Source organism: Lonchura striata, chromosome 6, assembly GCF_046129695.1.
Source record: "Lonchura striata isolate bLonStr1 chromosome 6, bLonStr1.mat, whole genome shotgun sequence".
NCBI classification, from domain to species: domain Eukaryota; kingdom Metazoa; phylum Chordata; class Aves; order Passeriformes; family Estrildidae; genus Lonchura; species Lonchura striata.
The window spans coordinates 38,596,333-38,621,819 of NC_134608.1; the positions used below are offsets into that span (position 1 = coordinate 38,596,333).

A 25,487-nucleotide genomic window follows, 5' to 3' on the forward strand; every position below is an offset into this window, starting at 1 on the left:
TTGGTCATTTACTCTGGCTTCCCCCACAAGCCCGGGAACATCCACCCATTATCCCTGACAGATTCCCAGTAACCATACTCAAACATGCAGCAGCACAGCACCAGCCGGCACTGGCTCCTGGCACACGGACTAATGCCAGGCTGTGTCTGCTGGGGGACTTGGGGAATTCATTGCTGGTCCTGCAACCCTACACTCATGGCAGGGCATCCTCAAGTAAAGGAGCAGTTTTCACTCATCCCTGTAGTATGTGGGCCATGTACCAGTTCAGACACACGCCTCTGGCACTGAGCTCTGCCAGGGACAGCTCTGCTCACCCTCAGCTCTGGCCAGGTCTCCCCCTTCCTTTCACAAGTCCTCCCCTAGCCTGACAGTCTCTGCCAGCCTCCAGCAATAACAGTCCAGCCCAAGCCTTGCTTCCCATTCTGCTCAGAGTGAGTTGCACTCTAGTATATGCTCACATGCTCACTCTCCTTTCTTTCTGTCCTTCTTCAAGGCACTCAGATTTTCTTTCTGCCTCACACACCCTTTCATGCTCCGCTTCCCTCCCTCTGCCACCAGATCCCTTTGCCCTCCGGTGGATGCACATTGATTCCCCAGCACAATGCAGGCAGCCAATCCCCCTCCCTCTGACAGATGTACTCCTACAAACTTGCTGAACCCATTTACAAGGCTTTAATATTCATAAAAGTCAACCTTAGTCTAAAGAAAATGTGCTTGATGACGAAAGTATTTACATTGCAAATCACTTTTAATAGCCCTACGGTAGTCAGCTTGGTGATAAATGCTAATCCATCTATCAGCTCAAAACCAAAATAAACTCAACTCGGAATGGGAGATTCGGAGAGGGAACAAGCAGCTGGCGACAGTGAGACAGGCTCAGGTCTCTGGTCCATCATTGCCACAGGAGATGGGCATGAGGGCTCCACACTGCAGCTGGTGAGAGGAGTAAAGTGTCCCAAAGGGAGCAGAGGCAGCTGCTCTACCTGCTCTTGGCCAAGCAAGGAGACACCCTTCACTCGCTGGAGTGGAACTGGCATTGCCTGGCAGAGCAGGACAGAGCTGTCTAAATGCCAGGGCAGTAACTCAGACTCCTGCCCATGCCCAGGGCTGCAGGCAACCCACAGGGTGGTGCCACCTCTGCGTGGGCTTTTACCCAGTGTGTGCTGCTGGGTGAAACACAGCCACGAGGGACATGGATCTTTCCCCTGGGCCAGTGTCATCCCTGTGGGAGATGGAAGAAGGGACAGCACCTTGTAGTTACTTGCCTCTAGCCTAGTAATTTGCCTTAGGGCATGGGATGGAACATCTGCAAAGGGGCTTAGAACTGTTTAAAAGGTCTGAAATAAATACTGCTTTCAGGCCACATTTGCCTGGAGCCTCCCACACCTGTTCTCTCTATTGAGGAGGTACAGGATCATCTGTGCACAAGTCCTCCTCTTCCCATCCACACAATCCCTAGAGGAACAGCCCTTTCCCCTAATTCCAGCTGTCCCCAGGGCACACCAGGAACAAAGAGCCCCAGACATGAGTTCTTGCAGGAGTACAGTCACTCATGGGTGCAAAGTGAACCAGATCCCAGACCATGCTGGGATGAAGTCACACTGCGGGGAGTAGGGCAGGAGGACTTGCAGGGCCAAGGAGAAGCAGGTTTGCTGCTGCCTTCCTGACAGAGATGGTGACTGAAGGCACCCAGCCATGCACTGCTGCCTTGGACAGACCCCCAGCAGTCATCCAGAGTCACATCTTCTCATGCCTCATGGCATGCCTTAACTGGAGACTGAGGGAAAAAATACTAATGGAGAAGCTGCATTAAGCACAGCTGTTACCCAGCCTCCCAGGTTGCTTGCAGAAACAAGGTAATGAAAGATTCTTTCATTATTTGGAAAAATGTCATTTTTAGCACCAGCGAAGGATGCCAGAGCCACAGCCCCAGGGAGGGAGTGACTGTGTTTAGCCATGGAGCAGGTACAGGCCCAGTGGCTGGGGTGATGGTGGCACCAGAGGCCCCCACTTGCCCTGCAGTCCGTGGCAGGGCACAGCCAGGAAAGCAAGTTATAGACACTCTGGCCCATGCAGGGAAGCCAGGTGAGTATGAAAGAGCAGTGACTAACACAGAAAGCCATCCTGCCATGCCTGGCTGGTCCACAGGCATGCAATTCACACCAGTCCATAGGCCCATGAGCATCCTTGAAATGCCAAGGGAGCACCAGACAGCTGTGCTCTCAGCCTGGCTGCAAATCGATCAAGTGAGGGGATATGGCAGGTGACACACTTCTGTCACCTGATGCTACCCTTGGAAAGATGCCTGTTGGGCACTGCCAGGTGCTTGAGCTCATCATAAAGTAGGAGGGCAGCTGCAGTCTGTGCCTGATGTGGCACCTCTGGAGAGAGTTAAACACAACAGCCTGCACCTAGCCTGGTGTGCTGCAATCTCTTCAGTCAATAATCATCTGCTTTTTGCTTTTTAAAAGATTGCTGCTGCTATTTTAAGGTTGCACTCATTTTTGTCACATTTGCCATATAGGCACAACTTCAAATACTTCAACGCAATTGTTTTGCTGCAGTCCTCACTCTTGCAACTCTTACTTGCTTTCTGGGTAATGGAAGGGGGAAAGTGTTTCTGAATCACTTCTTTCATACCTATTATCAAAAAAAAAAAAAAAATTAAAACCAGAAAAATAAACAAAAAAAAAAGGGAAAAAATGAGGAATGTAAGCTTGCACTGTTCTCCTGCCGTTTCTCACATGACACAGAAGAGAGCACATCTTCCCCGTGACTGCTGTGCCCGTGGGCTGGGTCTGGGCTATGGAGCCAGGGAATGTGTGGGAACTCTGTGCCTGTCTGGGGTCATCATGAGCTCCTCAGGGCTCTCTCCCAGGCACTGTCCCACACAGCTTGCTGCCTGGCCATCAGGGAAAAAGCAACCAAGGGCTCAAGCCCCTTTAACAGATTAGTCTAATTAGTTAATATTCCAATTCACTACTTCATTAATTCATTAATTCATTAATCACTAACCCACCATGCTTACTTATGCCAGCAGTTGCCTTGCTGGCAGTGTGAGCCCAGGCTCCTCCCTGGCATGGCACGGAGCCCCCAGCAGCCCTGGCCAGTGCCAGAGCCCGCCTGCTGCCACCTGCCCTCCAAAGGCTTTTGGGGTCAGCTGCCCTCCTGACGCCTTCCAGCTCAGGTGATCCATGCAAAGCCTTTCCACTGGGCTCTGCAGGACGTGCCAGTGGCTCTTGCAGAGGCACAGGAGACAATGTCCACAGGAAATGCTGGTCCCTGGACTACAGGTGTTGGAGCCCCTAAACCTGGCAAACCTCCATGGAGCCAAGGCCACCTTTGGCACATGTAGCCAATCCTGGAGGAGAAACTCATCCCAAATGAGGAGACAAGATCCAGTCCCACATGGGCACTGAACCACTCAGCCCAGCCTCTGGTGGCCTTGCCATCCTCCCTGCACTGGGGTGCTGAGGCAAACCCAAGCCTCTCTGGGGGCTTCCCTGCAGCCCCCCAGGATTCTCCACTGCAGGGGCAGAGAGCCAGCAGCCCTGCAGCGCAGTCGCCCTGCCATCAGATTTGCTTCACTGAGCAGCTTGGCAGAGCCTGCCTTCTAAAACACAGGCAGTCTAATAAATGCACTCCCTGGTTAAATGTATCTTTTTAAAAAAGAGCATTTCCCTCGGTTTGAGGTAATTGCTGGCACTGCTGGGGGACTAAGAGCTCTATGTGTGTGCATCTCACTTCAGGCAGCTCAGCTCTGATCCTCACATGGACAGAATTTGTGCTCCCCACAGGCACATTTACCTCACATAGATGCCTCACTAAAGTTAATGCTACCTACGGTGTCCTTTGCATGGAAGGAAACCAAGAGGAACATAGCAAGTGTGCAAAATCCACAGCAGGTGAAAAACAGTCAGCAGTTCCTGTGTCAGGAAAGCATTTAGTACAGCCAGAATGAAGCAGATTCTTACTTTCCCAAGAAAGATACTGCCCCTGCCCTGCATTTCCCTGTGCCTGACAGGGACCTGGCACTGGCATGGAGGAAGGTACAAGGCTATGGGTCACTTGTCTTCACCCTGTGGGCATCAAGTGTGTTGTTGGGCAGCCCCCCAGCACTGACACCTCTCACACAGGAGGCTGTCCATCCTCTCACCCCATTTCCCCAGCCTCTGCCCACCAAAGTTTACCCTGGGCAGAAGAGCCCACCGCGGGTTGGCCATGGGTACCAAACTGCCATGCACTGCAGGGATGAAGGCAGCCTGCTGCCATTGGGGTTTTGCATTCACTCCACAGGTCTGTACCCCCACACCCAGCCCCAGCACTCATCAAGGAGACTTCACCACCCCAAGCCAAGCCAAAAACATGGCTAAAAGTATTTTGTTATGGCAAGAGGCCATATTTCAAGGCAGAGCCGGGGACAGAGGAGGCTCGAGGCTGCAGGATGCAAGAGCTCTGTTCTCTGATGGCCAGGCTAATAACCCTGTATTAAATTACAAGCCTGGGTTCAGTTGTGGTTGTTTTGTTTTTGTTGGGTTTTTTGTAAGCTGTCTGTTTAGATTTATCAGCATAATTCCTGATACTGCCTTGTCGGACATCATTACGATAATCTCACTACTGTGTCTGCCAGGGAATTGGGAGGCGAGCAGGAGGCGGCTGCAGAGCAGGGGAGTGGTGGGGCCTGGGCTCCTGCAAAGGACAGCCCCAGGAACACTCACCCCAGAGCTGGGGATCCCAGGGAAGGTGGAGGCACAAGCCCCCTCAACAGGACTCAGAAGTCAAAGAGAGCAAGCTCACACTGAGGGACAAGGGATCCAGTCTCCAGCCAGGCAGGTCACCGTCTCTCCAACCAATTTGAGAAAGAGAAAGAGACGCCTCAGGAGAAGGGGAGGGGGCACGCAGAAAAACCTGGAGGATGTGGGCAAGTTGGAAATGAGCAGCCTCTGTTTTGGCACTGATCCCTCCCCTTAATTCACAGTAATTTTTATCATTAATTTAAATAAGGCTTCAGGGCAGAGAGCACAAGAGGAAGAAGGCAGGAGGCTGCTAGCCCAGCTCTGTCCCTCCATCTTTCCATGCTGCAGCCCTTCTCTGCTCTGTGGGTGCTCCCCTGCACACACACACAGGTGTATTCACACCTGCACACAAGAGCCTTCCTGCCTTCCCCACAGCCAGGCCTGCCGTGCTCCACCTTGGCACAGGTGCTGTGCCAGCCCCCAGCCAGCAATCTGGCTGGCAAGCCTGGGCAGGCAGGCAGCAAAGTGCTTCTTCCTGGGGACCTGCCTCCGAGATGCTCACCTGAGGCAGGGGGATGCTCCAATGCAGCACTGCAACTCCTCAGCAGCTGGAGTAGGGTCTGCAGCTTCCACTCCCAGCAGCTAGAGTAGTCTGGGCTGAAGAGCTGTCGGGGGCAGAGATTTGGAGCTTTGGGATATTTTGGGCATGACATAGAGCAAAGGTGCCTGAGAGCCTATTCACCCACATGAAGCATCCCCCTCTCCACTGGGCTGGGCCTGGGGGAGCCACAGGTGGGAGGTAGGTAATCACATCAGCAAAACAAATAAAAATTCCAGCCCAGCCTGGAGTTTTTGTTAATGAAAATGAGCTTGTGATGGGAAGTAATTTCCAGCCCCTGGGTGATTCGGCTGGAAGATGGAGCTGCAGATGGGGATGAGTCTAGGCAGCCAGGCAGAGTCAGAGCCCAGTCAGATGCAGTCAGGGACCTGAGCCCCTTCCAAGAGGCGATTGGACATGTGGCCTTGAAACCTGGAATGTGAGGAGAGGAGCTGTCAACACCTCCAGAGAGCAAGTGCTTCCAACTGCCTCGCTGGAGATGCAGTGTTACCAGCCACTGTCCCTCAGGGGGAAACTGGCTGAGGTCACCAGAGGAGAGGGGGGATCTTCAGACCCCATTTCACAGCACTCCTATCCCCATGCTCTGGCTGTATCTTTTCCAGATGCTGGTCCATGCAGCTCCTTAGTTGAACCACCCTTATCCAGCTCCTCCAGTCTCCCTTCATGCACCCACCTGGGCAGTTGCTCACACCAGCACTGCTCTCCCCCAGCTCCTGTGGTGTGCCAGCATCCCCCAGTACTGCTGGGAAGTGGGATGACAGGCATTCCCATAGCACAATGAAAAAACTAGGATCTCCTCTTGCTACTGTAAAGTGGGAAAATCTATATTCATTTTCAGAGCTGAGTGAGAGCAACACATTTTTGAGGGCGAATTTTCTTCTCAGGAATACCACACTCTGATGAGCTGAATTAATTCATACACATTTGAGTGTCTGACCCTAAATAGGTTGTATGACTGAAATTTAAAGAAGCATTATTGTAGTGATAGTATTTCAAAAGAGGAAAGTAAGCAGCTGTAGTCTTATTTGTTTGAAAGGTAAAACTATTTAACAAAAATTTACTTTTTTTCACCTGTTCAAGGCCTGAGGCCTGGCCTGGAAACCTTGCAGCATCCCTGGCATAGAAGTCAAAACCTCTCCCATCTTAGCTGTGGAGCAGGAGCTCTTCAGCCTTGTGAGGAAGGCTGCATGAGAACCCTTGCAGCACGTAGAGCCTGTCCAGAGAGTGCAAGCAAAGCAGTGCTTAATAAATTTCCTCCAAATAGCTGAAGATGCCAGCAGGAAGGAACAACCTTTTGGGACTGCAAAGGGTTTGCACTAAACCAGTGGGGCTGCAAGTGGGGTCAGGACAGCTGGAGCGATAAACCCCATGCTCCTGCCAGGCTCAAAGGGTTTTTCTAACTGTTTCCCAAAGGATGGGACCTGTTGCATCTCCAACCATCCCTACAGCAGTAGCTGCCAATGCCTCGGGGAGACCCAACCAAAACCAGCTCACAGCTGCCATGCACAAGTCCCCCCTGGTCCCTCAGCTGGGCCAGCCTTCCCACACTGGGCACAGATCACAGTGCCTCCATCCATCACCTCCCCAATGAATTGAGGCAGATGTGTCACTGGCCAAAGTGTTACTGCCAGCCCCGAGCTGGCATGCTTCAAATAGCTGCGCACTGCGATACAAATTGTACTTTGATGAGGTACATTAGGCCATCTGGACAGCCTTAAACAGCCTTGATGAAAACAGAGCAAGGGCTGCTCGAGGTGGGAGGAACCTCAGCAGTTTGGGGGCTGTTCACTGTTCCTTAAGCTAACATTTGTGCAGGCAGTGGGACTGGTAGCATTGAGGAGTTCCATGCAGGGTGGGTCTGCCCAAAGCAGAGCTTCAAATGACCAACAAGTGACCCCCATGGTGGTGTGGGCATGATATGGGCACTCAAAGCCTGGATGTGCTCTTGTCCACCAGAGCCCACAAATCTACACCACCCTGGGGTGTCCTTGTGGATGGAGCTGAATCCTGGCAAGCATCAAAAACACCCCGCTCCCATTAGTCCCATTAACTTTGTGGGAAGCAGTGCTCCTAGGAAGGAAAGCCCATGCTTTTTAATGAGCATAATAAGATAAATCATGCTCCAGAGGGGGAGGAAAAAAAATGCAGAAGATGGTTGCTAGAGAAAATCACCTAGGCGGGGGTAAGAGCCAAAGGGCAGGGAAGGAAACAGGGGACAGAAGCCTGAAGAAATCCAGGAGAAAGGTGGTCCTATCCTGCTGAACTCTGCAGGAACTGAAAGCACCGAGGCAGGGAGCAGCACGTGGGACCTGGATGAGAATTCTGCTCAGTGGTGGTTTTCTGACTGCTGGTATCCCTGAGCTGGTTCTTTTGTGGCACCTTGGAGTCCTGGTGGGGCTTTAGCTAAGCAATTTCTCAAGTTTAATTCCTAAGTAACTTGTAGGGAATGGGCTCAGTCCCTCTGCAGGACAGGCCCTAGTGGTGCTGTGGGTGCCCTGACCTTCACCTGGCTGCTGGTGCCGTGCAGCCCTGGCTCACTGCTGTGACCTACATTCTGCCTCCCCAAACATAGGGCCTTGCACTTAGCTGCATTAAACCCACAGAGCGCTGCATAGGGCTCATTTCCGATCAGGCTGTCAGGAAGTATCATGTCAAATACCTTACAGGAGCCTAAGCATATTATACCAACACAGCTACCTTTGTCAACCGAATCTGAGACCTCATCAAAAAAGCAATGCTGGGCTTAGCCATCCTCAGCGCCTCCCGGAGCAAACCCATCTCCAGGGCTTCTCCTGGGTCACTGCACCCCGAACGCTGCCAAGCACTCAGCCCGAGGCTGCAGGTCTGCAGGAGCAGCCCCAACCCCCCTACCAAGAGCCAGCAGAGCTTGCGTGACACTGAAATAAAGAGTTCGTGGAGCAAAATCTTTACTCCCACACTGTGGGTGGGAAAGGTTGGGTGCAGGGCAGCACCTTGTGCTGGGTTACTGCTGCTTTTGCATGCTCAGCTCTCGTCCTCCTTGACTGGGACCCATGGCCCAAGTGCTCCCTATTAATGAAAAAACCTTGTCCTTCTTAGTTATCACTTCTCCTTGCCAGTCACACTAGATAGCAGAGGCCTAAAGCTGCTGTTTAATAGCTGTGCTTTTCCTCTCCCTCAGCAATGCAGCAGGACCAGCCTCGGTCCTTCCCTAAATAATTGTTTTAATTACCATTTCCTTTGATGTAGGTGATTAACAGAGGGCTGCTGGCAGGGCTTCCATGGGAACTTTTGCAGTGGGCAGGCAGATAAGTACAGCCCTCTGTACCACTGTAGTATTTAAACGTTTTAGTATCAGCCTCCCCAGCGGCAGCCAGTCAGTCTTCATTAGCCCCTCTGAGCCTTTTCTAGTTCTGCCAGAGGCAAGGGGAAGGAGTTTATGGCCCTTGCCCAAGCGTGGACCTTAGGTTGGGTATGGCCCTGTCTGGCTGGATGAGCAAACCCAGAGGTAATAACCCCCAGGGAAAGGGCAGAGCCACAGCCACAACATCCTGGGGGAGTTTGACAAGGACGGGGAACGAGAAGCTGGGCTTGGGTACCAGCCAGCAAAGGGCTCTCAGCAGTGCCTGGCCAGCAGCCAGCAACCACCACTTACTCATCCCCCCATCCCCAAAGTCTGCAGTGAAAACAGATAATCTGCAAATTAAAGTTTCCCTGCAGATGGGTGGCAGTGCCCCACGCTGTGCTGGAGAAGGGACTGGAGTCCATCTGCCATCAGAGCCAGCTCCTGATCCTATCAGGCTATTACTGCATTATTGAACTGGGGATTGAGGGACAAGCTTTAATAGCTGTGATGGTATCAGGGGTCCAGCATTAAACTCCAGGAAAAGGCCATGAAGATGAACCTAAGAAATAGAAAGAACCAAGTCTATATTACCACATCTCATGTTTTTGCAGTGTCTGCTATTTAACTCAGCCTCTGTGAAACTGAAGAGCCCCTACCTGAAGACCTAGGAGCTCAGAGGGTAGGGGTGAAAGGCCAGGGAGCTTCGGGTGTTTCCTGAGCTTGGAAAGAGCAAAGACCAACTCCACCAGCCAAGCTGAAGCAGGACAGGATGCAAGGACAGAAAGGCAAACCTCAGCAGCTGCCAAAATCCACGTGCCTGTCTGAAGCTCACTGGCTGGCCAGCCACAGCTGGAGTGAAGGCTCAGTGGGGTGGCAGAGACCAGCTGCAACTCTCCACCTACACAGTGGTCCAGTTTCAGCAACAGATCCTCCTGGCGACTTCTGTGTCTGGCTGCCTTTTCCAGTGGTGGCATTTGCTCCCTTGCTGTGCTCACATCTCCCATTGCTCACACTTTGCCTGTCTTCCTGAGTTATTTGAGCTGCTTGCATGGGACCCCTGGTGCCTCCCCTGTGGCACCACTGAGCTGAAGGAGGCTGGCCTACATTGGCAGGCAAGACCCTGGCACAGAAGGTGGATGCTTGGAGAACAAGCAGCAGCATATTGACTTTCAGATGAGAGGCGAAGGGGAAGCCTCACAGCGTCCCCTCTGGAATGCTGGCTCCTGGCAGAAAGAGCTGATGCCCAGGGCCAGCGTCCCAGGGAAGACAGCTTGATCCTTGCCAGCTCCTGCCGGTGTCACATGCCATCAACAACTGCTTGAAAGGCAAAACAAAGAGGAGCCGAGGGAGCTCACTGGGAGCAGATGAGAGGCACTTCTGCTCGAGATGCTGTGGAGAAAACAAATCCTCGTGCTCAGCAGAATGCACGGAGTGCCTGTAGGGGCTTCCTGCCTGTTTCCACGGCAGGAGCCAGGCAGGCAAGGGGGAGAGGCCTCTGCTCCTGGGATGAGGGGGAGAAGGACACAGGCATTAATTGGCTGGCAGAGAGTGGCAGCTGGAAAGATTGCTTTGCTTTCCAGCTCCCTCCTGCGCTGAGGGCAGAAGTGGCAATGGCATGACATCTATGCACTGCACACCGAGATCCCATATGCTGCACACTTAATTAATTTGGCTTTTCCTGTTGAAGAGTAACTTCTCTGACAGACTCACACTGAGCAGAGAGGGCAACTGCTCCCTAGCCAGCAGCCTGGGCAGCAACTGGAGGAACCAGTTATGGGGCTTGGCTTTGGCATCAGTAATAATGGGACAGACTCTCCACGCACCCAGCTGTGTCCAGGTCCCTGCCTCTCCTTCTTGCCCAGCACATCTCCTGGTGTTCACATAGAGCTGGGGTCCCAGCACCACCCAGTTACAAGGTCAACCCACGGCAGCCACATGTGGGGTAGAGCTTCTGTGGGGGATCAAATAGAAGTACTTGGAGATGGAGCGCTAGATAAGCCAAGGAGTGACACTAGAAAACCCAGGACTTACAGGGACAAGCAGGCATCACCACACCACTGTACCACCTGCCAGGGCTTCAGCAATCTTCTCCGGGATCCCAGGTCTCCCTCCAGGCAGTGCTCACCCTCTGATGTGGTCCCAGGCACAGGAATGCCAGAGCATTCACTGGCTACAGCAGCGCCAATGCAGGTTTCCATCTGTGAAGGATTCATAGAAAACGTCTCCTTCCAGCATGAAAGCTTCAACCACTACCTCCTCCCACTGCCCCAGGTTTCTGGCACATTCTCCCTTCCTAGCTAACTTAAATAATCTATCATCAGCTGTTCCCCTTCTCTTTCAGCTCATTAGGGCTTTTAGAGAACACTGGCTCCTACTGAACCCAACCAACCCACCATTAACCTCATTCCATGTCAAGAAATGGCTCTTACTTTTGACTCCAATTCCCACACCTTCTATCTCCAGGAGGACTTTGCCCCTCACCCTTGAGGTGACTAAGTTTCTTTAATAGCCTCTTGTGAGGGACTTTATCAAAAGAGTCTTTTGAAAGCTAAATAAAATTCTCTGCACTGTATTTCTCCTTTCCCCAGGATTTTGTTAGCACATTTAAAGGCTCCTGACAGTCTATGGCTGAGAAAAGCTTTCACTTTTTAAGATTATTTCCTGCTCCTACGCAGCAAAGCTCTCACTTTGCCTCCTAAATTGGGCCACCAAGTACGCATAACTCTGGTTTGGTTTCCTGCTCTTGTTGTATTTCCATGTTGCTCCTGGCACTGGCATTTGCCTCAGTGCTGCATTGTCACATTGCACTGAGCAGGTAAAGTTACAAGGCTTGGGGAAGGAACCCTGAGCTGCTGTGGTGCTGTCCCTGGCGTGGCAATCCCACTGCCTGCTGTTCTATGCAGGGCTCCAGGCCTCAGGTCACAACGCAGATTCAGGGGTGTTGCTTGAGGATACAATTAGATCAACCCTGCCTGAAACAACGGAGGAAAACTGCTGGGCTGGAGCAGGGTAGTCCAAAGCAGATAAAAGAGTTTTGTCCCACAAGAAGCATGGGAGGGATAATAAATAAACTTCATTGGGCTGGGTGTGGTGAGCCCATTGCATAAGTGGGCTCAATTTTCCCTCCTGTCCCCTCCTCACACATTTATCCACATAGCTCCATCAGATCTCAGGCAAGGATAATCTGAAACTCCAAAGAAAAACACTGGTCTCTGTAGCCATAAGCCCATCACCACTGAGGGCACCTGCTCAGTTGTGTAGCAACACAGGTCATCTACAAAGCATGCCCAAGGCAGCACCAGAAGATTAAGCCTGTCCACACCCACTGTGCCCACCACTGCTGCTTAAAGCCTGTAGGAACACAGGCTGCAGTCAAGCTCAGCTGTTAGCAGCCTTTTCCCCAGAGATGCAAAGCTGCCTGCTCTGACCAGGCCTCCACTCTTACCTCATCAGCATCCCCTTCAAGTCTTGAATGGAAAAGTGCTTTAGAGCTTCAGAGATGTCCCATGTCAATGGCAAAGACAGCGGCTGTGATTTGCTCTGGCTCCCACTGGAGCTCACCCCCCTGTTCTGCCACAGTCTCCGGTGGGGGCAGGTCTGGACCAAGGGGAAGCCATCAGCAGAGCAGGCTTCAGGCCTCTGCACAGCAGCCTGGCCAGAGTGCCCAGCAACAGTGCACACCAGGCTTTGAGAATCTGCCAACACCAGAGTGAGGCAGGCCAGAAGACACTTGTCCAACTGAGATGGAAATTTTTCTGTAGATAGCTTGGCTCATTCTGAAAATGGATATCTATAAATGCTCTGCAACACATCTACCAAGAATGGGCCTCAGGATTCTTCCAGGAATCATGCAGGGAGAGGGAAGAAGTGATGTCAGGTTGAGCTGAAGCATTTCTTTTTCCAGGTCCTGTTTTAGTTTGTTTTCAAGCAGAGCAATAAACAGCTCTGTCTAGACCTGCACTGCCTTGTCTGTCCATCTGAGACATAGATCTTCTGGCTCCCAGCTGCCAGCACATCCTCAGGCCCCTCCACAGTAAAGCAATACAGGGATGTATGAAATCTTCCTTGCCACACAAGGGAATCCCATTTATCAGGCTGCTCTCCTGTCAGATCAGGGATGTGGTTGGCTTGGGGCAGGTTTTAGAGCCTCATTAACACTCAGCAATGAGGCCTGGCAGCAGCTGATTTGATTTAAGGTTCATCTCCAGGCTGTGATTTAAGGGAAGATTTGCTTAATGTTCTCTAACAGACTCTTTTGACTGGGAGCTTGAGTGCTGCCTAATGACAGACTTATTTATTGTAATGTCTTAGCAGCACAGAATCTAGAGGAGCTGGGCAGGAGCACAGCAGCTGCTGGCAGGTGCTCAGACAGCACTGGAAACATCCCTCACACCACAGTGGTAACAGAGGAGTGTGTGCTTTCCTCTATCCAAAACAGCCAGATACTGCAACCCTCTTCTGCATCAAGGGGTCAGCAAGACAGATCACTCTGATTGCCCAAGAGGCAGAGGTGCCTGCTCATCTCCAGACTGGTTAAAATGCAATTTGCAAGCAAGACTCCCAAATGCACCTCCCTATTTCCCAGTTTTGGACTTTCAACTCACAGGCTCCCCTTTCCTATGGGGAAGGGGGTGGTCATCATCTGACATTTGTATGCTGCCTAGAGCTTCTGAGATGGATGTATCTATCCCCAAGGCCAAAGACAGAGACAACCATCACACAAATGAAGACAGGAGGTCAAGCAAGGGTTTGTCATATTTTAATGACATTGATCTTTGGTGTTTCCCTCGTTAGCACTCACACTCTCCCATACTTCCTCCATAAGCCTGCTAGGGATGGAGAGTTACAAACGAAAAGGAAAATCACATTTGAGACTAAAAACAAAGTATCAGAGCCTTGGCTTCTCCACTAGAAACTACATGTACAAGGTCAAGATTTCACATGCAACACCTTACATCACAGATCCATACCTCACACCCTGGCCTGGAGCTGAAAAGAGACTTCCTGCCCCCTGTCAAGGAGGTGCAGCTCAGTCCTGGCACCATGAACTGGGGTGGCTCATTCATGTTAATATTGGCACAGCTTAGAACATCCTTATGTGAACTGCATCCTGATTAGAGAGCAGTAGCCCTTGTCCCTCTACCCATCCATACAGCATCTCTGCTTTGGTTCCTGCCAAGACCTAAACTAACTCTAAAAAGGAAAGATTCCACCTGTGAGCATATCCTGAGCCATGCATGTTCTGGTGAAGCCCAGTTCTTCCCAGAAAAGCGTAGCATAGGCAGGACTGGTCTCAAAACACCACACTCCGGGGGAGCAGTGCTGTGCTATGGAGAGGGACTGTGGCCTGGAAGACTCCTCCACTCCAGCAACAGCACTGGAGCATCACACCTGGGCTTGCTCAGTACTGCCCGTCTCCAGAAGGATGCTGCAGGCCCCCTTCCCTTTCTTCACTCTAGTGATCAGCTCCATGGGTATAAAAGGGCAGGAAAAAGGAAAGGAAAAAGGCTTTACAGAGGATGACACCAAGTTGCAGGGCTTAGCTCAGGGGATGCCATGGGGCTTCAAAATTTGGCTGATGTACAGCAAGGGTGGTTTGTATTCCTGTTAACTCTTCAGCAGTGGGAATGTTGGATGCTAAGTATGCTTTCTTCCCCATGGCTTCCTTTGCAATTCTTATCCCTTCCCCCACCACCCAGGACAGAGAAGCCCTCTGAACCACCAGCATCTTGTTAGAGTCACCCATCCCTGCTCTTCCAGCTCCTGGCCAGCTGTGAGGTACAGGTCTCTGCTGAGCAGTACAAGGGTAGCACCAACACACAATTCAACCTCTACCTGTTCCGCGACTCCCCACTGGTGCTATCATTACTATAGAAGTTGGTACTGTCAGGAAGATGGTTATTGTTAGTTAGGTCACTGTATTCAATTGGTCCCTCGGTGTCCATGGAGGACTGGGCCTGCTCAGGCAGATCCAGGTCACCAGCGCTTTGTCCTTCGCTCCCACTAGGGGCTGTCCGCGGGCTCGGGCCACGCTCCGGCAGCTGCACAGACTCTGACAGGATCCGTCCCTCCAGCTCTGTGCCCAGCTGCTGAGAGGTGGGCTGCTGTGCTGACGTGCCCTCAGCCCCAGTGGGCTCTGTGCCAGTCTGAGAGCTGCGGTGGATCCGGTGGCTCACAATGATGTTGTTGCCAAAGCCGCCCATGGACGCCATGGTGGTGCTCTGCTCCCGCTGAACCACAGCAGTCATGCCACCTTCTGCCATCAGCCTTTGAATCCTGCTCAGGGCATCCTCCCCACTGGCCCCATATTCTGGACCTTCACCTGCAAAAGAAAGCAGAAGCAACTCTGGTGCACAAGGCAAACTACGACACAAAAGAAAGCATGCTGAGTAGTTGCATCATGCAGTGTGCATGTGCTGGGACAGAAGATAGGTTCTATTCCAGACAGAGCCTAGTATTTTATTTTCATAACTTTCCACTTGGTTCAGTATCAAACAAAGGCATTGAATTCTGTCAAGAAAATCTTGGTCACTTCCGCAGGTAACCCTCAGAGACTTACATGTGCAAGCCTTGGAAAAGCAGCTCTTATCTAGCCATAAAGATGGGGGAAACAGTAGTAGTCAAAGAGGCAGGATGCTTTATCACAGCTGTAGAGACAATCCTGCCAGCCCCATGGGGACAGGAAGAGAAACCTCAGTTTGCACTGCAATAAACCAAACATTTCACCATGATGTTAAGGAACCCCATGGCTTTTCCTACTTCAGTTGTATGAGAAGTAGGCAGATGACACACTGCCAATGTCCCCAGTGTCAATCCAGGGAGGACACAATAAGCTGGCCAACAGCAGACAGCAGCTACAGAACATAGCCTTCTACATTAGCTTTGATCAAGTGTGTAGGCTTCTGCTCCCCTTGACTGATATCTTTCAAGGAATACAAAAAAAACATCTCAAGACCTACAGTCTTTGTCTACTCTAATCTCTGAGACTTCCCTTTATAGTCAGGCTGTAGTGAGCTGTGAGAGAACCATCGTCAGATACCTTGGTTGCTCAAGATTACTTCAGGAGAACAAAATCTCACCAAAGAATCGTCCATGTAGGAGATTAAATTACCACGACAGGGAAGTTCATCCCAGTTCAGTTTCTCAACACGCTCCTTTTGCTACAAGCCCTACCCAGAGCATTTGGGGAGAACAATCTGTAATAATAAACTGCTAGAAACATTTCACAGTGGGATCTTGCTGATTCTTATTAAAGAAATAAATCTCACTCCCACCTCTATGAAGCTATCACAGTGCTGATTTGAGGAGAAAGCCGTGAGCTCTCCTGGCACCAAGGAAATGAACACAAATGTCAACAAAGCTAGATGTAGGGAGGAGTTAAAACACAATAAAAACAAAAATGCCACACTGACTAGGAAAACAAAAACATTTGGGGCTGTGGAGTTTAATATTTTAATCCATGATTTGGATGAGGGGATTCTAGTGCACCCTCAGTAAGTTCACAGTTGACAGTAAGTTGGTTGGGAGTGTTGATATGCTGGAAGGTAGAAAGGGTCTGAGGAGGGACCTGGACACACTGGGTCAAGGGCAAAGATCAATTGCATGAGGTTCAACAAGATGCCCTTGAGTCACAACAGTCCCAGGCAGCACTATAGGCTGGGGGAAGAGTGGCTGGAAAGCTGCACAGCAGAAAAGGACCTGAGGGGTGCTGGTCAACAGTGGCTGAGCATGATCCAGTGTGTGTCCAGGTGGCCGAGAAGGCCAATGGCATGATGGCCTGTATCAGCAACAGTGTGACAGCAGGACCAGGGCAGTGACTGCCTCCCTCTACTCAGCACTAGTGAGGCCACGCCTTGAACTCCATGCCCAGTTTTGGGTCCCTCACAAGAAGAAAGGTCATTGAAGTACTGGAGCACATCCAGAGAAGGGCAATGATGCTGGTAAAGAGTCTGGAGCACACATCAAAAGAAGAGCAGCTGAGGGAGCTGGGGTTGTTTAGCCTGGAGAAAAGGAGGCTCAGGGGAGACCTTATCACTCCCTACAATTACCTGTAGGGAGGTGCAGCTAATCTCTTCTCCCAGTTAACCAGCAACCAGGTAAGAGGAAATTGGTCTCAAGATGCACCAGGGGAGGTTCAGGGTGGACATTAGGAAAAATTTTTTTCATTGAGATGGTGGTTACTCATTTTAACTGCCTAGGGAAGTGGTGGAGTCACAGTTCCTGGAACTATTCAAGAAATGACTGACCATGGCAATTAGTGCTATAGTTTAATTATATAGTGGTGCTCAGTCAAAGGTTGGACTTGATGATCTCCAACCTAAATGATTGGATGATCATGTATCCAGCATGAGAACTAACATATTCAGCCAAGTCCACACCATGCCACTCGAGAGACGTCATGCAGTCAGTCAGTGACAGCTTATTCCCTTCTCTCATGGGCTCAGAGGTACTTGCATCAAGCACTGCCAGTGTTCCTCACCACAGGACACAGTTAATTTCATCCTCAAGTATTCTGCTGACATATTGCCCTCCTGCAGAAATACTATGGACATTAAGACCAATTTACATCTCACCAGTAGTATACGTAGGTTCCTGCTAGGAGTGCAGTAAACCTGCTAAATGCACTATACCTAGCCCCTCAATAAGAGCATCAGTGGGACCACAGAGACACCTGTAACCACATGACAATCTGCAGTACAGCCTAAGAGGAGTGAGCAAGAATACCTCCTGGACAGAGCCTGACCCACAACTCTAGCAGAGAAATCCTATTCAGGATGTGACTGATATGTGGCTGATGCATGAACTAGGAAATTGGCTGACCAGTACAAAGACTGAGGACAGAGGCAGCTATTATACTGGAAAACTCCAGTGTGAAAAACATGCATGCCAAGGAATATTGAAACATTAATCATGAGCAGAACTAAGTGGAAGGTTTGAGAAGCATGGTTTTGGATTCACTCATCACTTCCTTCTGAGGGCATAGTTGTACTTCATTACCAACCATCTGGCCAGGCTGGAGAGGAAGCTTAAGAAAGCCAAGATTTGCAGCCTGGTCTAGCGACATGCCAGACAGGCCTATCTACACAACTCCTGAAACAGCAGGTACCATGCCCTTGATAGATCACTTACTATGAACTAGTCCAATACAGAAGCACTGGAACAGCAAAACAGCAAGGACTTTCAGCCACCCAATGCTCCTCAGCATTACAAACACGTGCTTCACCACAGCACCCCTTGCTCTTCCCTGCCCCTACATTACCATATGCCATGGCTGAATTTCCAATTGAAGCATCTGCTTGCTCAGAAGACAGGCAAGGGCTGATGCCACAGCAGGAATCAGCAAGACATGAGCCTTCAGATCCCAGAGATACAGCAATGTTGGAAATTCCCAGAAGTGAGCCTCACCATTCAAGCAGCCAACAAACACCTCTGCTTTGGGGACTGTGGGGATTGTCCTCCCCTTTTCCTCTCAGGTTTCAACAATGACTTTGGCTGACTAGTTCAGAGCAAAGCTTGCTGTGCCATTTGCCTTGAGCTGAGCTACAGCACAGATTCACACACAAACCGTTTCTACTGCCTGGTGACTCCCACATACATTCTTTCACCAGGCTGCCAATGCAGACCACATTAGTATTCAGAGCAAGTGAAATAAGCTGACTTCCATTTGGTGAAGGTTCAGGGTGGGCACACAGGCACTTACCCAAAACAACAGCAATACTGTAAAACCACACCCATTTCAGCTTGCTGCAGTGCTGTGCCCCCACTAATGTTTTCTACTGTAACCAAAGTGACCTTTACAGAGGTCCAAACTCCTGTCTATTCCAAAGACAGAACAAAGCATTACTCTTGAGGGCAATTATCCCAAAGACCAGAGGATTTCTGTCAATTTAGCTGTCTCAAACATTTAACTAAATATTCCCTAGCTAATGCATCTGTTTTTAAAAGTCCTCTATTCTACTCCAGCAACATGAGAATCTGACACAGGCCAAACATCGTGCAAACTTTTGATGGAGTTGGGCGTTAAGGCAGGGTATTTCCACTTCTAAATGCAGTGGACTCTGAAGTACTTATAAGGAGTACAACTTGTTTATCTCTGAGCATGGATGGCACACTCCTGATGAAATGCAAAGGATGAGATCAGACTCCCTTGTATCTGTGCAATATACTGACATTGCTCTTGAATATTCTTCTGTTTTCAACATTCCTCTTTCTAAAACCAGCAGTAGTTAGGAACCATGTTTGCAAACAAAGCTTCAAAATTAGAACTAACAGTAAGCACTGCAGAGATATCTAAGTCTTCAGAGAACATGAAATAATAGCTCTGAGGTGTGTAGCTGCCCCACTAATTAAGATGCTCAAAGATAAAAATATCAGCATTTTTACATTAATTCACCCCTTGCATAAGAATAGCAAAGGGAGGGGCACACCACAGTATAACCAGCTATGAATAATTATATCTCCCTTAATGCCACAATAGTTACTTTTCCTTCCAACCAATCCCAGAAACATGTTCACACTTCTTTTCTGAGGTAGTTAATCCAAACAACTCCACAGAACTCACAAAAAATACAACTGCTTTAACTTGTAAGAATTTTCTTTGTAATACCTCACCTTGGCTATTCATACGAGTGAAACTTACTTTTGTAATGAGAGTTTAAAAGTAGCCCACATAATTTAATCCCAAGAGACTGAAGTAATTCAGTAGATCACGCTGTAAAGGCTTCCATAGTACATACTTCTAGAACCTAAGTCTATTTTTTAGGTAGTGGTTTTCAGAGGATTTTAAAGAGAAACCAAAATTTGCAGTTCTATAGGACATATGACGCAGATTTTACAGATGGACAGGCAGATGAAAGGCTAAGGGATCTACCCACGTTCCTACTTTGAGAATGAGAGGCAGATCTGGAAGCTGCTCCCTGGTGTCCCAGTTCCCATTTCCACACTAACTGCCCAAAAGTCTCATCACATCTGACAACAGCATTGCAAGAACGTGTTCAGCTAACATAAAACAACATGTTTCTTCTTGTTAGTATTCATGAGGCTCGGCTGGGGACAAAGTATTCCTGCTCAAGCAGCCCCTTGACATGTGTTCCTAATGTCTCAGATTAAATAACTTACATCACATGCAGGCACACTGATTACTTCTAAGTGCTCCTCAGGCATCCTCAGGATGTTTTGCTTGTATCAGGAAAGTTTTGCTTGCATGTGCTGTCTTTTCATTACCAGTAGTTTGAACAGACTGAATCTCACAAACCCAAGCCTTCATTTTACAACCCTCTTCCCTCTCAAATGTATCTGCTCCAACCTCTGAAAGCAGTTGGAACTAAGGGAAATTTATACTGGTTGGTGATAAACACTTCAACCCAACAAGTTAAAAACTGTATATGGCATGACAGTACATATTGCTCCCCCAAAGACAGGTGAAGTAGCAATCCAATGACAGCAAATATTCTGATGGCTACAATTTCAGTAACTCATAACATGTGCCTGCTTGCACAACAAGCACTGAGCTAACTATGTGAATTTTAAGCCCAAAAGACAATGCAGATGGTAGAAAATGAGATGACAATTGCTTTTCAGTCATTTGTTGTTGTTTTTTTTCTCTTTAAAAACTGGATTACCTGAAAAACAGGTAATCTCTCAACAGCCAGGGGACAGTATGGGCCCACTATCAAACACGTGTTCTGCAGCTCTGCAGAGGTACCTCTCCTCCAGCCTTCAGCAGCTTTGGCACAATTGCAGACCCTACAGTCACTGCCTCTTCCACTATACTCCAAAGATCCAACAGCCTGAACAAGTGGGAATCACAGTCCGACTTGGGCTGTTAAATCTCATTAGGAATTTTCATTGGATTTTAAGTGAGATTCAATCTCCCAGCTGAATACAGATCCCACTCCTATCATGCCTGTCTATTTGCAAGGAAAACATAGTGTAACGCCCAACAGATTGTTTCTAATTAAGGGTGCCTCAAAGTTACAACTCTATCCTATTTCCACTACGTCTGTCAGCTTAAAAGAATGTAAGAGACAGCTCAAACACTGTTTTAAGCATTTCTTGGTACCCCTCCTAGTTTTATACCAACTCTAACTACCTTTCCTATGGTTTATGTGTGGCATGGGAGCAGAGTTCACAAGTCCGCTATTAACTGCTGCAAAACAGAAAGATTCAGACATTAGAGGGATTCACTTCTAATAAAGTCATCATATACTCATTCCTCCAAAGGAGGTAGAAAGATAATCAGAGCAGCAAAGTCCCCGCAGAGCTTTGCATGAGAAAAGGGAACTATTTATACCCGCACAGAACTTAATTAGATTTCTGATGCAATTCTGCATACTGTCTTTTTTTTTTTTTGTACAGTAAGCATATATCTGCAAAAAATGCCCTGAGCCAGAATTCCCCACAACAGCAGGGCTGACAGGACAGAGGACAGAAACCCATTCTCAGGGTAGCATTAGATTTTTTTTTTAATTTTTTTTTTTTTTAAACTTACAAGGGGTTTTTTCAGTTGGTTGGGGCGAAAAGTTGATAACACTTTCCTTTACATTACTCAGAATCACACTTGATTTATATCCATTCTATTGCTGATAATGCTGCTAAGCCTTTACATAGTGACTTCCATCTTCAAAGCCCCATACAAAACACTAATTAATCTCCACAGCCCCTGGTGTGCTGTGCTATGGGAAGATTTATTCCCATTTAGTAGATGATTAATAATTTGCCCTGGGTCACAATCCAAGTTAGTGGCAGCACATTTCTCAGGTTTTTTTTTTCTTTTCTTTTTGCCCCTGACATCTAGATCATTTATTAGGAAACACAGTTTCCTTTCCAACAGGCAGAGTTACAGTAGATACAATGGGCAAATTAGCCATCACAAGAGCACCACAGCACCTTATCTTACCTGCTGGAACACACAGGATGTGCATCACAGGAGTTGATGATGCTAGGAAAATGGCTGGCTTACCATCACAAGCATCCAGTAATGCTCATGTGTAATGTGAAGCACAAAGATGTAGATGAGCCAGACTACTGCTGCCACAAGTACCTGGCTACCTGTCTACGGTGCTGGTAAAAGCAGAAGAAAATTTGTCTCTCTGCTTCATTTCAGGTCTTTGTACGATTCTTCTATCGTGTTACTATTGATTTTTTTGATCCTTCATCCTCCTGACAATTATAGTCTTCACAGCTCCTTGTTTCAAGTTACTCTTGAGCCCTTACAGAGGAATTTCCACCGAGGATGCAACTGGCATAGGAACTGACCAACAACAGGGTAAAACATCTTGGCTCATCTCTCAGGCATGTGTTTGAACTGCAGTAACTACTTTGTTCCGGGCCCTAATATAGCTGCCAGGAGTGGCAACCCATTTTGCAGGTGTGGCCATTTGCAAGGGGACATGTGGTAAGTCAATGTCTGAGATGGAAATTGCACCGGATGTGGGACTTGTGATCTTCTTCCAAGCAAGAAAGAGAGATGAAGAGAAGTACCTGTCCTAGGCTTGTTATTTACACTCCCTTTCTTTCAAATGTTATGTGTTTTTCTTCTTTGTAGAGATATCCTGCCAAGGTACTGGTAAAGAACAGCCCTTTCCCCATCTCATTAGCAGCCTAGTTAAAACTCATGATCTAGATCTGGAAATTGAAAAGTTAGAAAGAACAAGATAAAGAAACTGACAGATGATTGCGGAACAGCAGGAGAGAGAAGTAGTGCTGGAGAACTCTCCTGGTTTAACTGACTCCAAAAGCCTGCAGCATCAGCCATCGTGGCCTTGATGCAAGGAGGTCCCACACTGTACCATGCTCTCAGTCTGTGCACCACAGTCAGTAGAAGAACCAGTTCCCACGAGTCCAGCATTTGTCCAGACAGTCTGTGTTCCAGTCTTATTCACACGCCATCAATTGTACTAACCTTCCAGAGAGGTTAATCTCAGCTCTGCTGAGATAAGCAGACGGAAACCCCAGTGGGCAGGAATTTCCCACTTAACTTTGTACAGAAGAGCTGAGATCAGAGAAACAGTAAGCCGTATCACACATGCTGGATACTACACAGCAGAAACTGTGGAAGAGTCACATACCCAAATATGACTTTCAGAATGACAGTGAACAAGCAGGCATACAGGCACACACAGGCAAGTTGTGGGCTGCTTTCCAAAGGAGGTTTATCATGAACCAACAACTTCGAAGCAGCCTCCTTGATTTTCTCTTGTCTTTCCTATGTATATACTGCCCAACCCCTACCTAGAAAAGCCTTCAGAGCTGAATGAAAGCACAGTGTTACAGTATTGAGACAAGAAACTTGGATAAATCAATGTTTTCAACAGATTAGTGACTTTGTATAGGAATTGCACAGTAGCTGTTTCCAGCTCCTTACAAGTTGGTAAGTTTTCCTGGACTGCTAATCACTAGAGGCATTTTTGTATAGCTGAACTGGGCACTCATCATGTACCTCATCAATCAAACTACACAGAATCCTCAAAGCTGCTTTGTGAAAAGTGATTTACAGTATTTTATTTTGTATCAAAATGTTGAGCTTGTGAAGCCTGCAGACCTTTTGCATAAGTTGAGAGGATCAAGCTGAACAGAGGCAGAAAGGATAACTCTGCAGCTTGCAGCCTTACTGATGGTTAGAAGATCAGGAGATGTGTGAGGAATGAAGACAGTACAGTTGATTCTACAAAGACACAATGATCTGGAGAAGAATGAAATTTTCTTCCTCAAAGCATGTGAAAAAGACAACTTTTCTATTCATATGACCAGAGATTCACTCTCCTGATCACCTATGCTGGCTACAGGCAAATTAGGCTGGAGAAATCTTTGTTGAAGAGATAAAAGGAGTATCCAAATGCACTGACAGGATGTGGAACATATGTAGAAACTCCTAAATCACCAGGTAAACTCTGTCAGATAAACCACTGATTGGTCTCCTACCTTCACCAGTCCCTGCAGAGGCAGATTCCTGCTCCTGTACCTCCCTCTCTGTCTGAGTCTCGGCATTCTGCAGCTGAGGCGCCAAGGTCTGGGTACCCTGTGATGTCACAGAGGTGGGGGGATTTCGGGGTTGTAGGCCTATGGCATTCATCAGGCCCATGTCCCTGTCTGTCCTCCATGTAGCTCTGCTGGTTCTGAAAAGAGAGGAAAAAAAGTAAGACCAGGATCACTGGAGGCAACATGCCCAAGCAAGACTGAAACATGAACATGAGGCTCTTCTTGCCTCCACTCCAACCAGGCACCTGCTTGCCACTATGAGGATGGGGATGAAAGGAATTGTAACCTGCACTTATTTACACACACTGGTCTATTGAGTTTCAAGCCAACAGAGTCTTAGAGTCCACTCACCCTTCCAGAGAAGCAGCGTGTCTTACAGGCACAGAGAGATATCCCTGCAGCATCATTATGCCCGCAGAACAACTGTCTTGGGGCTGAGGAGACAGCACAATGTGCAGTGCAGAAGCACAAACATACACAAACCTTCTGCACAGCAGGGCAGTTTTAACTCCCATGGATGTGGCCTGTATCCTTTCCCTCCTCTGGACTTCCTGGTTTGTAAGTACTGCACATGAATGTACTCCAGCAGGCATTTCTGCCCATTCCAGTCAGACAAGGGAAACCCTGTGTTCTCAAAAGCAAACAACAGGAACCACCTCAAGGCTCATTAGCTTAGACTCGAGCAGCTGAAGCATATGACGTTACAGCTGAACCTTGACAATGCCACGACACTCTTTTCTAAACTGACCCCTAAGTGCTGGGAATGGTTAGGAGATTCAAGGAAAGCCTGCCTCACTTACAACCTTTTCTCCATAAGGCTTTGAAACCTGCTACACTTTTTGCTCTCTCTTTTGAGCTAGTTCATCCTGGACCAGTATTTCTGTCTTCAAGCTGCCATTATACCAGACTGAGTATGTACTGTCAAAAACTTTAGTGGCAATATCCACTCATACAGCAGAGTAAAGAATCTCTACTGCTTATTTTTCATCCACAATCAGACCACGGCTGTAGGACAGCCCAGACATTTGCCCTGTAAACAAGCTCACAACTTCCTTAGTAAGCTAAAGCTCACACCTCAGAAACACAACTATCACCCTCTTGCTGAGAACAGCTGGCTTACAGAGAAATAATTGTCACTATGGCAAGAAGCAATGGACTGCAGCAACACCCTTTTGTTCAGAACAACAACATGGGCATCACTGGACAGACTGAAACAGCCAATGGGCACATCAAGGAATTTAGCTTTATTTTTAGAGCTTATTACTGAGAAACAACCACAACAAGCAATTAAAAAGATGAAAATCAATCACCAGGTTGGCATTATTTGCCCTTTTCTCTGCCAACTCCCCTGTTCTTCAGTTACCTTCCAAAGACCATTTGCTTTACATGGTGTTTTTGATGTATCAAGCCCCACGTGTTCCTCCCACAGCTGTTACTGGGGCCCTGAATGACACATGTACTTTACTATCATTGGCAGTTTTGGGGACTGAATGTCACTTGCTGGAAGAAGGCAAGGTGACCCAACCAGGCAATGCCAAAGAGCGAGAAAATTGCATATTTAAAGCTGCCAGTGGTAAGGGAAGAAAGAAGTGATGTCAGAGCTAACAAAAACAGCAGAAAGGGTCAGGTCTCTCTAACCCAACACCCAGGAGACTCACCCGGGCCGCTCACTCCTACTGCTGGAATGCACAGTGAAGACATTCTCATTCAGCTGGTCCCAGTGGTACTCAACTCCAGAGTTTAAGGCCCTTAAAATGCCAAAGAAGGAAAAAATATTAGCATGACAGGACACTGTTCAAGCCAGCACATATTATACCCCCGCAACATG

At 48.5% G+C, this 25,487-nt stretch overlaps 1 protein-coding gene across 6 annotated transcripts in view; it reads right to left on the reverse strand.

Moving 5' to 3' along the window:
• Window positions 1-13,422: 13,422 nt before the first annotated feature.
• AMBRA1 (autophagy and beclin 1 regulator 1) overlaps window positions 13,423-25,487 on the reverse strand; it is a 123,825-nt gene continuing 111,760 nt past the window's right edge. For 5 of the 6 annotated variants that reach the window (XM_021533389.3, XM_021533387.3, XM_021533386.3 and 2 more), the window contains 3 exons: window positions 25,318-25,407; window positions 23,603-23,796; window positions 13,423-15,002 (listed from right to left, as the gene is read on the reverse strand). In XM_021533389.3, the coding sequence (XP_021389064.1) occupies window positions 14,512-15,002; window positions 23,603-23,796; window positions 25,318-25,407 (775 nt within the window). In that variant the 3' untranslated portion in view covers window positions 13,423-14,511. The remainder of the gene's footprint in view (window positions 15,003-23,602; window positions 23,797-25,317; window positions 25,408-25,487) is intronic. The other variant, XM_021533388.2, reaches the window with a different exon arrangement.